At 37.5% G+C, this 16436-nt stretch overlaps 1 protein-coding gene across 2 annotated transcripts in view; it reads left to right on the top strand.

Moving 5' to 3' along the window:
* The first annotated feature begins 861 nt into the window (after positions 1-861).
* The window catches only part of abca1a (ATP-binding cassette, sub-family A (ABC1), member 1A), a 42098-nt gene continuing 26523 nt past the window's right edge, over positions 862-16436 (top strand). For both annotated transcript variants that reach the window (XM_082164269.1, XM_082164270.1), the window contains exons 1-8: positions 862-1020; positions 3980-4084; positions 4706-4799; positions 5988-6129; positions 6247-6365; positions 11100-11221; positions 13294-13485; positions 15055-15144. In XM_082164269.1, coding sequence (XP_082020395.1) covers positions 4019-4084; positions 4706-4799; positions 5988-6129; positions 6247-6365; positions 11100-11221; positions 13294-13485; positions 15055-15144 — 825 coding nt within the window. In that variant the 5' untranslated portion in view covers positions 862-1020; positions 3980-4018. The remainder of the gene's footprint in view (positions 1021-3979; positions 4085-4705; positions 4800-5987; positions 6130-6246; positions 6366-11099; positions 11222-13293; positions 13486-15054; positions 15145-16436) is intronic.

The following is a 16436-nucleotide window of genomic DNA, read 5'->3' on the forward strand; positions in this document are numbered from 1 at the left end:
TATGAAATTGCTAAACTATAGTTCTATATATCCGTCTTGCTCAGTATCTTCATTCAAGGCCCATGCAGCCCTGAGTTGTGTCTACGTGTTTTACTGCCTGCCTTCATTTCTCTGAGGTCCTGATGACCTGGAGAGTAGATTTTTTTTTCCTCTCCAATCCTTTCATTCCTATTAGAGATTGATGTGTGCAGAACACAAATGCTGAACACAAATGCTGAACACAAACTTGGCCTGAATGTGAAAACAACTTAAACCAGCAAACCATCTAACGTTTTTTTTCTTTCAGAAGGGATGTCAGATTACGAAATGTACCATGTGCTGAAAATAGGGTTGACAATAACTTTGACTGACATAGGCCTAGTTTCACAGACAGGGCTTAGATTAAGCCAGGATTAGGCCTTAGATTAATTAGGACATTTAAGTAGCTTTAATAAACATACCTTAAAAAAAAACCCATTGCATTGCATCTGCATAAGTCAGTGCATGTTGCTTTCAGTTAAAACAACTCCAACATGCATTTTAGTCTGAGACTATCTTAAGCCTTGACTGTGAAACTGAGGTTAAATGTCTTGAAATAATTGAGTTTGGCTTCCAATTATGAATCAGTTAAGCTTATCCTAACACTTTGCAATCCCTATTTCAGACAGATAATAGAATTAATATTAAATTAAGATTTTTTTTTGTATAGACTTTGTATAGATCCGGTAAGATGCATAAAATAAAGTAAAAAAAAACGTATTTTGCGCGAATCCACGTTGCCCTTTTAAGAGCTGTTTTGAGTCCGCACGTGCGTTCCATATATGGAGGCTCGAGCTTTTATGACCGACAGTAACCTCGCGCATCGCTCTCGCTATAAAAGGATGGAGGAGATGAAAAAAGTCCGTCCATAGAGAACAAAACACCAACAGTACAATATCGCTGCGAGCGCGTTAAAACAGTTGTTTCTCTTCTCGCCTTAAAGGATTTACAGTTTAGGGCTATATGAAATAAGGAATAATCATTTCGGAGCAAGAAAAAACGGTGAGTAAAATGATGATTTTCATTATTTTTTGAGCAGTGATCTCGTGTCAAGTTATATTTTTCACTAATTCATAGATAGGCCTACACATTTTTTTCTTAAACTTAGCTACTAATTCAGTCTGTTGTTGCTTCCCCACAAATGACGTGCTTTTTATCGTTAACATTTGGGGAGTTGTGATGCATTGTAAGCTTCGTGGCAGTTATGCTGAAAACTGATTGCAATTGTCATGTTTTATCGTTTACTTATCGTGACACGTAAACATATTCATATTTGAACCTGCTACTTCTTTAATCAGAAACGCTGTTGTTGTTTTTCGTCAACGCTTGCACGGTCGTGTCTTTTGTCAGAAACACTTGATGAGTTGTGATGTATCAAAAGCTTCGTGGCAGCTATTAATGTTGAAAAGTTCTGTAAGATTGACTATAATTTTCACTCGTAAGCTATTGAAGTTATGACAACTTGAAAAGACAGTTGAACAAAGAAGACTGGAAGTGCTCAGTCGCTTCAGCATCTGTTTGTATAACCGAGTCTGCGCGAAATGACCGAGAGTAACCTCTCCTCTGCGGAACAATGAAAAGAGCTCTTCAACTCTTCTGCATCTTTAAAACATCATGATTATAAACATATTTGGTGGTAAAAACAGCAGTAAAAGGTCTATAGTTCGGTGTATTTTCGTATTTTGCTCCACATAAGTAATTATTGTATAGTAAACAAATGTATGTTGCTCTTACATCATCTTTTTTGGACATATTTTAAATCTGTCGTGATGGACAGGATTCATTTATCTTGCTTTAAGTGCAAACTGAGCCTAAAAAAAATGATATTTGGTGTGTATGTGTAAGAATTGGTAGGCTTAGCAGCTACGAGGCGAGAGAAGCGATTGATGAAGAAAATGGTAAACAAGGAGAAAAATAAGAAAATGAACGCGTCCACTAGGGACGCTCTTTATGATGGTATGTATGAAAAACACAAGCATAAGAATCACACATTACCTCAGACAGATCCGTATCTGCATAAACAGTACAAAAATGAAAGATTTAACACATAGGCTACCAATGAATGATACAGGTCTTTAGACAGAGACAACGGCAAATATAGGTAATGATACAAGGAGAAAATGAATAGAAATGTAGAAGAAATGTATACTCAAGTTGCTTTCATCCTTTTTTTTTTAAATGCTTGTTTTATGGGTTTCTTACCAAATGCAACAAAATGGCTTCTTGTATGCTGGTTATGCCAGTGCCACACTGTCTTGGATTGTTTTTAAAAATGTATCAAATGTATACATATCAAAAATACTTTAAAATCAGAAATGTACAATATTATTAGTAGTAGCAGTAGTATTTTAGCATTTTTTAATAACTTAATAGATCCCCCAAAAAACAAAAAACATGACACGTCATGCCATTCACTCTGAGTTAGCCTTGACTCATACATTTTCTCAGAAATGATAACCTTTTAATTTATATTGAAAATGCATTACAAGACAATTTAATCAAAACACCAGCAGGACATCGTGATTTATGCTTGAATGATCTAGTTTTTCCTCTCAATGCTTGAAGTTTTCTGATAACAAATGAAAGTGAAAAGAAAAGATAAGATGAATGACTTGAAGATAAGCTACTGTATGTCAATGCGGTATTGTGTTTGAATGATTATTTTACCTTGCTAACTTAAAGTAGGCATGAAACGGAAGTTGTGATAGTCTTTTCTTCTCTATCTGAGTGAAATGGCTTCTCAAACAAGATAAAATGTAGGGCAGTACTAGGGTGCTTTGTCCCGCATCCCGCGAAACGTAAGCAATGTCACGCATAAAATAGTGCTAAACAATGCGATTGGCGTTTAAAAATCCATTTGCTCAGCCATTATGTTATAGCTAGAATGGGGAAATAACCAACCAATGCATTCGTAGAAAGGGATTTTTTCCCGCTGATGATGACTGTGTGGACGGAACAAATTAACCAGTGTAGAAATCATCTTCTAGACACGTACTAGATAACATCCTTATTAAACCTGCCAGATCCAACAACAACACAAAAATACAAGTTCGAGATGCACTGAATCCGGTAACATTTATTGTTTGCAATTTGCATAGTCTAATAACGTAAAGTAAACTAGGCCTAGTTAGGCTACTACTTAAGGACATTTATTTTAGTATAAAATGTGATTTTTTTTTTTTACCTTCTAGCCTGTTATTCAGTTCATTATATTTAGCAGACAAAATAGGTCCCATAAATTACATTGTATCACTCAAAGCAAATTGAATGCCAGTCAAAGAGTCTGTCACAATTAACCAAGCTTACTGTTGATTTAAAACGTTATCGTCCAACGTGATGGCAAACAGACTTTCCAACTAATTTATATAAATATTTACATAGTACAATAGTAGTAAATTTATCTCTCTACACCGTGTCCTGCATTGTCCCGCAAAATTACATCTACTGTCCTGCAACAGAGCAAGGTCACCCTCGATTTTGTCCATTGGGAATTGATTGGATGGTTGTGGTTTGCTATTGGTTGATCTCATGTGAGTGACAGGTTGCTCTGCCCTCACGCCAGTAAACACATCATCAGAGATGTAGCTACATGACGGAGGGGAAGTTATTTTGTTTAAAGACTATGAGTCACATCAATTAAAAACAATAGTGTCCACAAATAGATCATTTATAATAAACACTGTGTAATCATGGTGACTTTAATCGCTGATTATAAATGAATGCATTTTGTCAGTAAATTCCCACAATCTGTTGAATGTTTACTCGTCCTAATGTCTATGTTTACTTTTTAATGCAACTCTTAGTCGGTGGTGATGATGTCACAGCACCCATATTATAAAGTCCACCTTAGATAAAGCTGTCATGAGATACTTGACCTGTATTTGAGCGTTCCGCAGATAGATGACCACAGTTGAACGAATTGAGCTTGCCATCATTATCTTTACACCTCTTTTCTTGACAGTTGCCAGAGGCGGCGCGGACAGTGTGGAGCCGTGGCAAGATGGCATTCTCCACTCAGTTGGGCTTACTGTTGTGGAAGAACTTCACTTTCCGACGGAGACAGACTGTAAGTTCATACCAAATGCGTTGAGATTTTAACGCATCACTTACCTGAATGCAACACTCAAATGCATTTCATATGCAGATAAACGAATGCCTTTTGTAGCATATGGAGTCCCTAGGCTCCCATTTTTCTGTATGGTGACATCTGTGAGGTTCTGGAGGTCACCAACCCCCGTGTTGAAAGGATTGAATAAACACATACATAAAAAGACAATTGGTGTATAAACACTTTATTGTGTAGCATTTGTAAAGTTTCTGTTGAAGAAACTGTGAAGTAGTTGTTATTTATGTACTTAGTTATCAGCTTTTCCTTAAAGAAGTCCAGAAAGAGAATGTACCTCAAAAACTGATTAAATTATCATGCTGTTGGTACGGACACGACAGCACATACATGCACTTGGCACTGAATGTACAAACAGGAGGTTCAGATGCCTTGTCAGCAGGAAGCCCAACAACGCTTATGATAAACAGGATTTTCTTGACTTCGCTATAATAGTTTATTCAGGATCGGTGAACAGCAGAGAAGAAGTTGTGTTAAGTTCATTAGGGAGGAACCAAAGCAATCCAGGATGTAAAGTTTGAACAAATTAGTAAATATCACACTTTTGTGTCCTTTCTTTTCCAGATTCAGCTTCTGATTGAGATAATATGGCCGCTCTTCATCTTTTTCATCTTGATATCTGTCAGAATGTATTATCCTCCCTATGAGCAACATGAATGTAAGTGGCCTAAGATGGGCCAACAAACACACAAACAAACATTTATTTTGCTTCGAAAATGTTTTTACAATCACAGAATGAATGCAAATGGATCGAATGAGATTTGAGCTTAGGTTAGAAAGTGTTTTTCTTGCCCAAAACAGCAAACTATATGAATCTAGTTTAAATAAACTAAATTGCAAAGAAGATAAAAACCAAAAACCAATCTTATTTCACTTTCATTATATTGTTCTAAAATGCAGAAGGTTTGCACTGTCAATTTAAAATGATCCTAAATATATTTTATTTAATGTCCCGTGTCACTGTGTCTTACTTCATTCATGTGTCAATATTTGCTCCTCTTTGGAAATCACACTGTTCCCAGGAGAGGTCAAGGACAGCAAAACAGCTCCAAGAACACATGATCACAAGATCTCCAAAATACAGTTTTCTTGCAGTGTCAGTCCCTGTACTTTGAGCTAAAATAACTTAATGTTAGCCTTTTTTGAGTTAGTTAGATAGTTTCCTGGAATTATGTTATGAAGTGCAAAGTTTAATCTTGTCCATGTGCTTAGATAGTGTAAAATGCAAAACCTTTTCATCCAGTGAACTCTTTATAGAACTTACATAACACTACTTTTGAAAGGAACCATTTAAAAGCCATCTTGATGATATCCAAAAAATCCTTTAAAGTTAACATGACATATCTAGTTCAGTCATGAAACTCTAGATGGCACAGCCTGATCGGTCCTTTACATGCATCTGCAAGCAATCACATCATTACCGCATGGCACAAGCTGATTGGCCTCTGCTGATCCTGCAGCCAATGAGATTGCTTGCTCAATTATTTAAATAGTCTGGTTCAGTGTTTGCTGTAAGCCATACAGTATGCAATCAGAGTTACTCTGAAACCCTCCACCTCCCCAGCTCCACCTGCCTAGATTTGCTGTGGGATATATTTGTATCCGTCTATTTTGCAGTAGCAAGTCCATACTTGCAATAATCAACAGTAGCAGATCTAGTTCCCCAAGACCAAATACATCAACATATCATCAATAACATGCTAAAACTATTCCAAGAGTTGTCATGATTGAAATATTGTCGCACATTTGTGATCTTATTGTGCATGATTAGTCTGTGCACGTTACTCCAAATGAAATAAGGCATTTCATTTGTTGTAAATCTGATTGCTTTGTCCTATTATTCCAGGCCACTTTCCCAATAAGGCCATGCCCTCTGCGGGGACTTTACCATGGGTGCAGGGCATCATCTGCAATGCCAACAACCCTTGTTTTCGCTACCCTACCCCTGGAGAGACGCCCGGAGTGGTGGGAAACTTCAATGACTCCATGTAAGTGAATCAAGATTTGGGCCTGCATTGGATTTTACAGTACTTTTTATGTACTATTAAAAAAAAGACTTTACAACAGATTTTTAATCATGTGAGTGTCACTGTCATCATTTACAGCATCTCCCGACTGTTCATCGATGCCAAGAAAATTCTCCTCTACAGCCAACAAGACAAGAGCTTCGAAGGTTTCAAAGGACTCGTCCGGGCCTTGAGAAAACTGCAGAAGAACACTGAAGGTCTGGCACCTTTGTGCTTCTTTCACAACATTTGGTTTTTGTAATCATTTAAAAGTTGTACTTTAAAATATGTACACTATCATTCAAAAGTTTGGGGTCAGTGCTCATCAAGGCTGCATTTATTTGATCAGAAATGCAGTAAAAAAAAAAAAAAACAGTAATATTGTAAAATGTAATTTATTCCTGTGATCAAAGCTGAATTTTCAGCATCATTACTCCAGTCTTCAGTGTCACATGATCATTCTAATATGATGCTTTGAAACCTTCCTTATTATTATCAATGTTTTAAGCAGTTGAGCTGTTTCATATTTTTGTGTAAACCTGATACATTTGAAAGTCTTTACTGTCACTTTGGATCAATTTAATGTGTCCTTGCACAAAGTATTCGTTTTAAAAAAAAAATTGTACTGACCCCAAACTTTCGAACACTAGCGTATGTTACCAAAAACAGCACTGTTATTGGTTCAGTTTGTTGTTAATACTAAGTATTGTAGTGAAAGAATGGAATCATTATCAGAATCGATAAATGGAATCAGATTCAGAATCTTTAGGGTTTCCTTCACTACTGTTGAGTTAATGTTTTGTAAGTCTGTTGCGAAAGATCTGTGTCAGTTCCTCTCTTGGTATCAAGTTTCACAGTTTCTAAAGTCACTCTGCCACTTTTTAGCATTATTTACTCTTATATATGCCTCAGTATTGGTTGATAACTAACTGGGCCAGTGTGTGATGAAGTTGAACATCGGTGTACCCAATGAAATGGAAACACCAGAGGGATTCGTGTGTCTGTTTCCTGTCACACATCCGGCTTAGGTGCGGCTCCTCAATTAAGGTTCAGGGTTGAACCTTTACATAGCTCTTCAAATAAGAAACATGTTCTGTTTTAGATATGTTTGATTATTGAAGTGTTAAAACGGGGTCACAATCTGCTTGTTTTTTTCTCTTGAGCCCCTTTCACACAGAGATTCCGGAAAATACACGGATAAAGTGACCCGGGATTTGACCCGGGTTCTTTTGATTTTGGTTCATTCACACTGCCAGTGATTTTCCGGAATCAGAGAGTGCGTTCACACACAACCCGTAAAAATCCCGTAAAGACTCGTGACATCGATGTGACTTGTAATGTCTCAGCAGGGTCTTAAGTTTGCTTATGAGCTGCGATTTCTCTCTCGAGAAACCATGCTTGTGCGTTTCTTTCTCTGATTCGATCATAAACTTGCGCATTACGTACCGTTTCACTAGCTGGCGAACGATCCCGGCTTCAGCGTCATCACTACGACACGGCATTATTACAGCTTTTGTTCACACAGCGCGCGTTCTGGGACTGAACACGGCAATGTTACTAGGTCCCCAACCCGGCACCGATGCCGGCATCAATCCCGGGTCGTGTTTGCGTTCACACAGAAGGCGTTCTGGCAATTTCATCATCGCGCTGTGTGAAAGGGGCTTTGCTTAAGGGCCTGTTTACACCTGGTCACTTCATTCTTTTTTACTGATCAGATAGCTATCTGATTTATTGAAAAGATTCCATTTACACTTGGTCACATAAATGTGTTTTCACAAAACGGATATAAATACGATCTTCGATTCCCGCGCTATATGCAGATTTAATGGAGTTCACGTCACCGAAAGCAACAGATATGAGCTGCAATTTATTGATCATTAGCTAATTTCAAAATCAAAGACCGCAATAGGAGAGAACGGTAACAGCACTTGTAAGATCATTTCATTTCTTTACTTTTAATTAAGATGATTCTGCATTAAGCGCCTGCGACTTATTTTCACTTTGATTTGAGATAGTTTGCACGTTGGCTTGATGAATAGATGCGATCGAATTTGAGCGATCGAATTTAAATCCACCTTGAATGTGTTTCGGAGGGCATTTACACCCGGTCTTTATTATACCCGGATAGGTATCCGATCACAGAAAACGCATGAAGTGGCCAGGTGTCAGCCCCTAAAAGATAGTGATGTTCATAATAGCATTAAAGGTGCAGTAAGCTATTTTTGAGAAACGCTGTTGTAAGTGGATCGGACCGAGCGCCACAACACACTTGTAGCCAATCAGCAGTAGGGGCGTGTCCACTCATGATGGGGAAGGAAAGAGTGAGCCAATCAGCAGTAAGGGGCATGTCCACTCATGATGCGGGATGAGAGAGAGTGAGCCAATCAGCAGTAAGGGGCATGTCCACTCATGATGCGGGATGAGAGAGAGTGAGCCAATCAGCAATAGGGACGTGTCAACTCATGATGGGGGAGGAGAGAAAACTAGCAAGAGGGAGATTTAAAGAAAGACTGTAGATAGAGAAATGGCTGAGAGACATTACAAAAGAGAAAACCTCAGAGGAATATCATGGGGAAAAGAAGGGTTATGATCAGGCAAGACAACAATGATTGATTCTCATAAATTGCTTACTGCACCTTTAAGTCCTATGTGGTTGCAAAAGTGTTTTGCTATGTGGTTGCTATGCGGTTTCAAGGGTGTTTTAGGTGGTTGCTTTGTTGCCCTGTACAAGTATTATGTTCTGTTCCGATCCTATGGGATTTTTTTCCTATTTTTCGAGGTGTTTCGATGGACACTTGCAGAAGTGATACTTAGACTGATAACTCACTGTAACGGTTGATGAGAGAGGCTTGTGGGAGTTGATACTCACAGTTGACAGCATTTAATTAATGTTCCCGGAGGGGCTGCTGTTTGCAACTGGGGCTTGAGGAACAGGATGCTTGCTTTGCCCACCGTGGATTAGCAAGCCTCAAGAGTAAATGGTTTAAGATGATCATTTTATGCCACAGAGACACTCATGTTTCATAAGTGTGCTCTTTTTGAGGTTCTAGGACATTTCGCTGGGGAAGAGTGAGGAATGGTAACTCATCCCATCTGGTTAAAACTGCTCTGAGGTTTTGTAAAGGAGGGTTAAACTGTTTGAGGTGATGCTATAGCAAAGAAAAAATCGCAAATTAGATCTCTTTGATTTGGCAGTTGTTTCTTCTAGATGAGTAATACATTAAATGGAGACTTTTGATAAGATCTCCTAATTCTCAGATTTTTCCTCTGAGGAAAAATGTTGTAGTGAAAAAAAAAGAGAAGGATTTTTCAATCCTTTAAAAAGGATTGTTCACTCTTTGTATGTTTGGTTGGATTAAAACGAACTCTTGTGCGATTGCTCTGTTAGTGCGGTTCATTTGAATAAGTGTGAACACTGCCATCTGAACCCTGGTGCTCGTTTACAAGTGGAGCGAGACGCTGAAAAATGTTAAACGCATTAAATATGAACGCAACACGGACCAAAGACATGTAAACGAACCAAAAACAGGACATGATGTCACCAGATGCATAAAGCATACCTGTTTTTTCTCGTCATAGTCGAGGTGTTGCTCATCTCAGTGAGGATTCCTGATGCTGTTTTGAGTCCTTTACACATTGATAAGCTCTTCAAGAGTTCTCAGCTGGTGCATTTAGCCCAGAACACTGCATTGTTTTGGATGTTCGGTAAATTCTGTCGCGGAATATACGTCATAAAAGCCGATCAATCAGGTTGAGAACGTATCCCTATGCCTTTAGGGTCAGTATCTTTAGATTCGGTGTTAAAATGCCAATGTGAACGCTAAGCTGAACAGGACTAAATGTGTGTTTTTTTAGACCGGACCAAACGAACCAAGCGAACCGAAGTGTGAACACCCTAAAACAAAGATTATTGGAGTATGTGTTACAAGAAAATAGTTTCAGCCTTTCTTCTTAAATATGTCATGTTTAATTCAGTGGTCGTTTCTTTGTAATTATATCTGAAATTTACTAGCAATTTCTTAGTGAAAATTCTTTCAAAGTAAATCACACATAAAAAATGTATTCAGCAAATGAGTTTCAAAACTGCTTCTCAGCTTTTGCCAGATCTCAAATAATCTGAGCTATATTTGTTTTATACTTTTACTCTATGTCAGTAATTATCACTTTTGTGGCTGCTTTAAAAATCGCTGCGGTTTTACAGCGGCTTTGTCCTTGTAAAGTAGAAACAAAGCTTGATGCTGATATGAAACGGATAAAATGTTTAATGCTCTTCACATTAAAAATCGTTTTTGCATAAATTCTGCACCCCCTGAAACGTTTACAGCTAATTTCCCAAGAACCTTCCAGAATAGTAAAGCAACAATAAGAAAATGTGAAAAGTGCTCTGTGGTGATTTCAGAGATCTGACTAGGGAAAGAATGACATGTTGTAACCCCAGAGGAGAGAGACTGACTCAAACCAGTTCATACTGAAGATGAACATTCGGGAATGTTCTGACACGCAGCACAATGAGCTCTGTGGAGAACACTGCTCTAGTCACTTTCTGCCTTTTGTTTTCCCTCCGTTATTTACTGTGGCCATCTTGCGTGATGAACTCGGAGTTGAGAGCTAAATGGACGATTCTCTCGTGACTGTAACGCAATGGCATTACCTCACTCACTTTATCATTGAGTTAGGAAGTGCAGTAGAGTCATACTTATCACAATGTTCTGAATGACACCCTTTGTTAGAAATGATAATATTCATGGTGCAATTGTGAATCACTGGTTAATTAAAAACAGCAATTAACCAGTGTTAGTCATCATGATTGAGATGACATTATCAAACTCAAGTATATAAATTATATATATAAGCTTAGTATATTTATATATATCATGCTGACTAATATATATTTCAAAGTATTTTGCTTAATTTTGTATTTGATTACTCAAAGGGTTTTCTTTGTCTCCTAGGTTTCAAACTGAAGGACTTCCTCCATGATAATGAAACGTTGTCTGAGTTTCTCGAGAAAAATGCTACCCTGCCCAAGCATGCTGTGAGACAGATAGTGGAGGCTAACGTCAACTTGGAGAAGGTAAATGAACTTGGCAACATTCATGAGCCGCTTAAAAACCCTTCAACAACCAAATCATTAAAAAAAAGAGTATCGAATCAACAGACATCAAGTACTTTTTTTTGTCCTCCTGGTGTTGTCTTTAGTTACCTTCACGCATTTAAACAACGCTTAACATATTTTACACTCCGTCTTGCGTAGTCATTATATGGCATGTATCCTGAGACCATTACGTAACACGTATGCTGGCTCGTACAGATATGATGCGATGTGCTTTTCAAAGCCCCGTACATGCGTTCATACGCTCTCCCATGCGGATGACCTTGGTGTATTGGGACAGGACTCGATCGGGCAGATGTTACTCATAATGGATCTCCTTCGCACAGCTGTACTGAGAGAGCCGTGCACGTGCGTTTGGGGGGTGGTGGGGTGGTGAGAAGGGGTGGAGTCACATGACTGTTGCCCTGCAGAGCTACGGCCAGAGAGCAATTCCTGGAAAACTGAGACAGGACGAGCTATTCTCAGCACCTCTGACAGATGTGCTGCAAGATAGAGGCCACTTTGACAACACTGTACCTCCGCTTTCTTAAAATATTCCCAGCATTTCATTCTACTCCTATCATATATCAAAAAAGTAGATTCAATGTTTATGGATTCTTTAAAACAATGGCCCCAAAAAGACATTTGGAGCTGCATTTAAACTGTATAAAATTCATTGCATTCAAAACATTCCACTAACATTTAACAACCAAAAAGTGTTGAAAAACTTCTGATCTTCATAATGAACATCAAATATGTTTTCTATATAATGTAAAACAAACTAAAAGCTTATTTAGCTTTAGCTTATTTGTGCTATCGTTCTTTAAATACTACTAGTAATAAATATTACTTATAATACTTACAATATATATATATTGTATATGCACCACATGATTTCACATAAATAATATTCATGCATTTTTTAAGTGTGTTTAAGTGAAATAGTTTATGGGACCAGGTTTTGAAAGAAAAAAAATACTTTTATTCAGCTATGATGTATTAAATTGATTAGAAGTAAAGACATAATGTTAAAAAAGATTTCTATTTATAATTTATAATTCTTGAGCATCAAATCATCCTATTAGAATGATTTCTGAAGGATCATGTGACACTGAAGACTGGAGTAATGATGCTGAAAATTCAGCTTTGATCACAGGAATAAATTACTTTTTTCAATATATTCAAATAGAAAACAGTTATTTCACAATATTATTGTTTTTAATGCATTTCTGATCAAATAAATACAGCCTTGGTGTGCATAAGAAACTTCAGCATAAGAAACTAATTTCAAACACATCAGCACATGCATATAAGAAACTGAGATATCTGTCTGAGGTCATACCTTAAGAGCTTCCCAAATTAGCCTTTAGTCATCTTCTAAGCACATTCTTATCGAATTATTGTGTGTGTAAAGAGGCACTGAGAGAGTGAGAGAGCTGACGGGAAGTCATGATCTTACAGAAAAGAAAAGAACAAGGCTGTCCATTGCCTCTTTCACAAAAGAAAGAGCTTGTGTGATCAAAGAATGTTGTTTCTTACAATCATTTGCACTGTTTGAATACCAGATCTCTTCATGACCAAAGAGCTGAACTAGACAGGATGGCAAACAATCTTTTTTTAAACAGATTTCCCAAACACAATTTTCCCCATCTGCCATTGGTCAAAGAAACAGATAGTCCCGCCTCAAATTCACGCCATTGGTTGAGCGATAGGGATTTGCCTGGTTACTAGAGTGAGCTTCATCAGTACATTCTGTAACACCAAAATGGAGACATGATGCATCTTCAATTCTACTTAAAAATACACTTTCATTCATGCTATGTATTCATATTCATATGGCATCTTCTTGGTTGCGCACTTCCACTTCAAGACCTCGCAAATACGAGCATTTACATTCATAATATAGCTTTATGTAGCCATTTGACATTTTTGTAAAGCTCTTGTAGAAAATATTATCCTCAAACAACTGTTCCAGGTGAAGGATTGTAATTTAGGATCTGTGTTTTACTGACAGTCGGTTTATTCAGTTTTAACTGCTACTTGTGATCCTACAGGTGCTTATTAAAGGGTTCGGAGTTCATCTTAGAGACCTGTGCAATTCCACGTCTCTGGAGGATTTCGTGACCATTGCCGACAAGGACGTGTCTCAGCTGACGCAAAACATCATCTGTCAATCATCTGCTGAATGGCTGAATGACGCAGAGAACAACTTCCTGTCCAACTTGGACTTCCTGAAGCCAATACGGGTAAGTAAATACAGTTGTTAAGTAATAACATATTCATGGGACTAAGTCTTATTTAGTTAATTATTTGATGTTACAAGAACTAGAATACGAGAATAGATGAATATTCAAATGTTAATGATTGCTGAGTTGATGAGTTTTTTATGTCCCATATGTTTCACATAAAAGTTGCTTACTGGACTACAATAAAAGCACAGGAATTCGCCAGTTCAATAAACCAATTACATACAAACTAGGGCAAGTGTATATTTTTGTAATATGGACCCAGTGAACTTTGTCAGGTCTGTAAGCTCAACAGAATAACATTGTGGTCACATAATGGCCACTTTTACATAATTTGTTTTTGTAAATCAGAATAATTATTTCAGCATATTTGTGCATGAAAAGGGAGCCACAGTGACCCTCAGCCAAGAATATTCACCTATTGATGTCTTTGTGTATGTTCGCTTTAGACTGAATGTTTTCTTTGTTTTTGAGTAATGAGATTTCAAGATGCCAGGTCACTACTATCTTTGTACAGAAATTTAGTTATGCAAGCAAGGGGACAATGAGATCTTTGACATGTTTCCTCTAAATCGCGACAGTATAGCCCTAGTAACAGCTTAAAACATGAAAGATGCCTAATGCAAATGTCTTCACATATATTTTACTGTTTCCGTAAACATACACTGAAAAAAATACACTGCTACAGTAAAAACCACAGCGAAAAACACAAAGAAATGTTGCTTTCTATTTCACCACCTATATTATTATGATGGTTTTAAGTTAATTTTAAGGTAAAAACAGACTTTGGTAGTTGGTATATTAACATTATATCACTTAATTAAACATATAGTTTAAGTTGTAAAATAAACAGGCATTCCGTTATACAGAAACATTGTCATAGTATTTTTTACTGTGAATTTCTGGCAGCCACCGCTGTAAAAATTATCGTCATTTTAACAGTAAAAAAAAAGGTGAAACCGGTAACGTGGTTATGCTACGGTAAAAACCTGTTAATTGGTTTACAGTAAGTTCCCTTACTCTATACAGTGTAATCTCATGTAATTTTACAGTAAAAATAAATGTACAGTTTTTGGAGATGAAAAAAACAAGTTATCCTATAATTTACAGTTATAAAGTCAATTGTTGTCTTTGTTACACGTTGCATGTACTTGCTATAGTAATAACAATGAATTATGCATAATTACTTAATTAATGCATTTAACCCTAAACCAAACCCTAAGTACATGTTGTTAATTAATATTACTCAGTACTTAAATGTATAATTGTGCTGTAACAAGGACACCTTAAAATAAAGTGAAACCATTTGTTTCTTCTAGTTTTTTTTCTTATCAGTCGTGTACATTGGGGTTTTATGCTGGATCTTATGTTGTTAAATTAATGTTTATTGCTTTATTGTAGCTACCATGATGGTGTTTAATATTAATGCTGTTCACCCTCAAAATCGTTTAAAATGTTGGGTTTTTTTTACCATAAACTTCACGGGATCATTGTCATAGTAAAATGTGTACAATATGATTCCCTTGATGAGCTAATAATGTCTTTTTTGCTCATGTTTTGGTCATGCAGAAAGATGTCAAGTCCGACCCAAAGATTATCCAGGATGTGTCCATAGCAACAGACAGCCTGCTGGAGAGTTTGGGAGCATTAGCGGTGGAGGTACGTTCCCTCTGAAATATCCCTCACCCCACTTTTGGAGACCGAACTAGACACCAGAGTGAAGTCTTTAATTCCCACCCCAGCTTCCCAAATGATCTTATCCCGTATTAGACCAGTGGATCTGGATTAGTCGCAAAGCACAAATTAAAAACATGTACCGATTAAAAGTATTTTGCTGTAGAGCAATAGGAATCAAATAATGTTTAAATGGCAATTATGATTATATTACCAGTCTAATATTCCAACCTTCTAGTCATGGAAATGCAACATGCAAACATTTGATAATCATTAAGCTTTTTGCTTTGCCCTAAATCAGTTTATAACAAGACTTTTGCTCAAAAGGACAAAAAGTTAATAAATAGCTAGTTCGGCTAGCATCCCAAACCTCTCTGTGCCTTGGAAACCAAGGAGTTGACGCTTGACATTTCAGCTGTACGCGGCCAACTCTGTGTTTCTGCTCTCATGTATTTGGTGGCGAGAATTTAGAAACCAAACCTGAGTGTTAAGTGCGTTAGCAGCAGTAGTTTGGCCCATCACAAGACTCCCAGTTCCTGCCAGCACTGGGCAAAAGTGCAGAGCTCGACAAATGTTAACTAACTTGTCTTTAGAACAAAACAGGGACGGGGTTTTTTCATTCTCTGCTGTTTCCACATCATCACACGGGGCGTTTGTTCACAGGGAATGTGTCTTACAAGCAATCTCTTTCCAGTTAGTCATAGTTTTCTCATTTTAAACAGAAATTGAGTTGACACCAACTGGCCGTCATTAGTTCCTCTTTGTTCTCACACAAGAGCTGAACTCCAGTAACCCTCACACAGCGAGAGGTTACTTCAGGTCGTGCTTTATTTCTCCAGTTACCCTGCCTTGTTTGCATGTCTGTCTGGCCTCCAGGGCTTCCTCAGACACCTCGTGATAGCTTACAGGTGACAGATAACAATAGGTCTCTTTTATGGCTAACAGTCGCATACGGAAGAGAGGGAATAGATGAATCCTTCCCTAATGAGACCCCTGAATGGTGTGGGGAAAAGAGACTGTGAGCTCATCCTTTTTAGTAAAAAAAAAAAAAAAATCTTTATATTTTGTTTTATATTTTCTGTAGGGATGCACGATATATCAGCCACCATATATCAGCCACCATATCGGAATCAGACGATTATGTTCATTTTTAATGTTATCGTTATCGGCCTGATTTGAAAATTTGGCGGATATATTAAAGTTGATAAATGATGGATTATGTCCTTCAGCTGAGACACTTCATTTGCGCACTGTTTGCCATGATGGTTTTGGATTGC

This window comes from Leuciscus leuciscus (genome assembly GCF_965113295.1).
Source record: "Leuciscus leuciscus genome assembly, chromosome: 3".
Taxonomy (NCBI): Eukaryota; Metazoa; Chordata; class Actinopteri; order Cypriniformes; family Leuciscidae; genus Leuciscus; species Leuciscus leuciscus.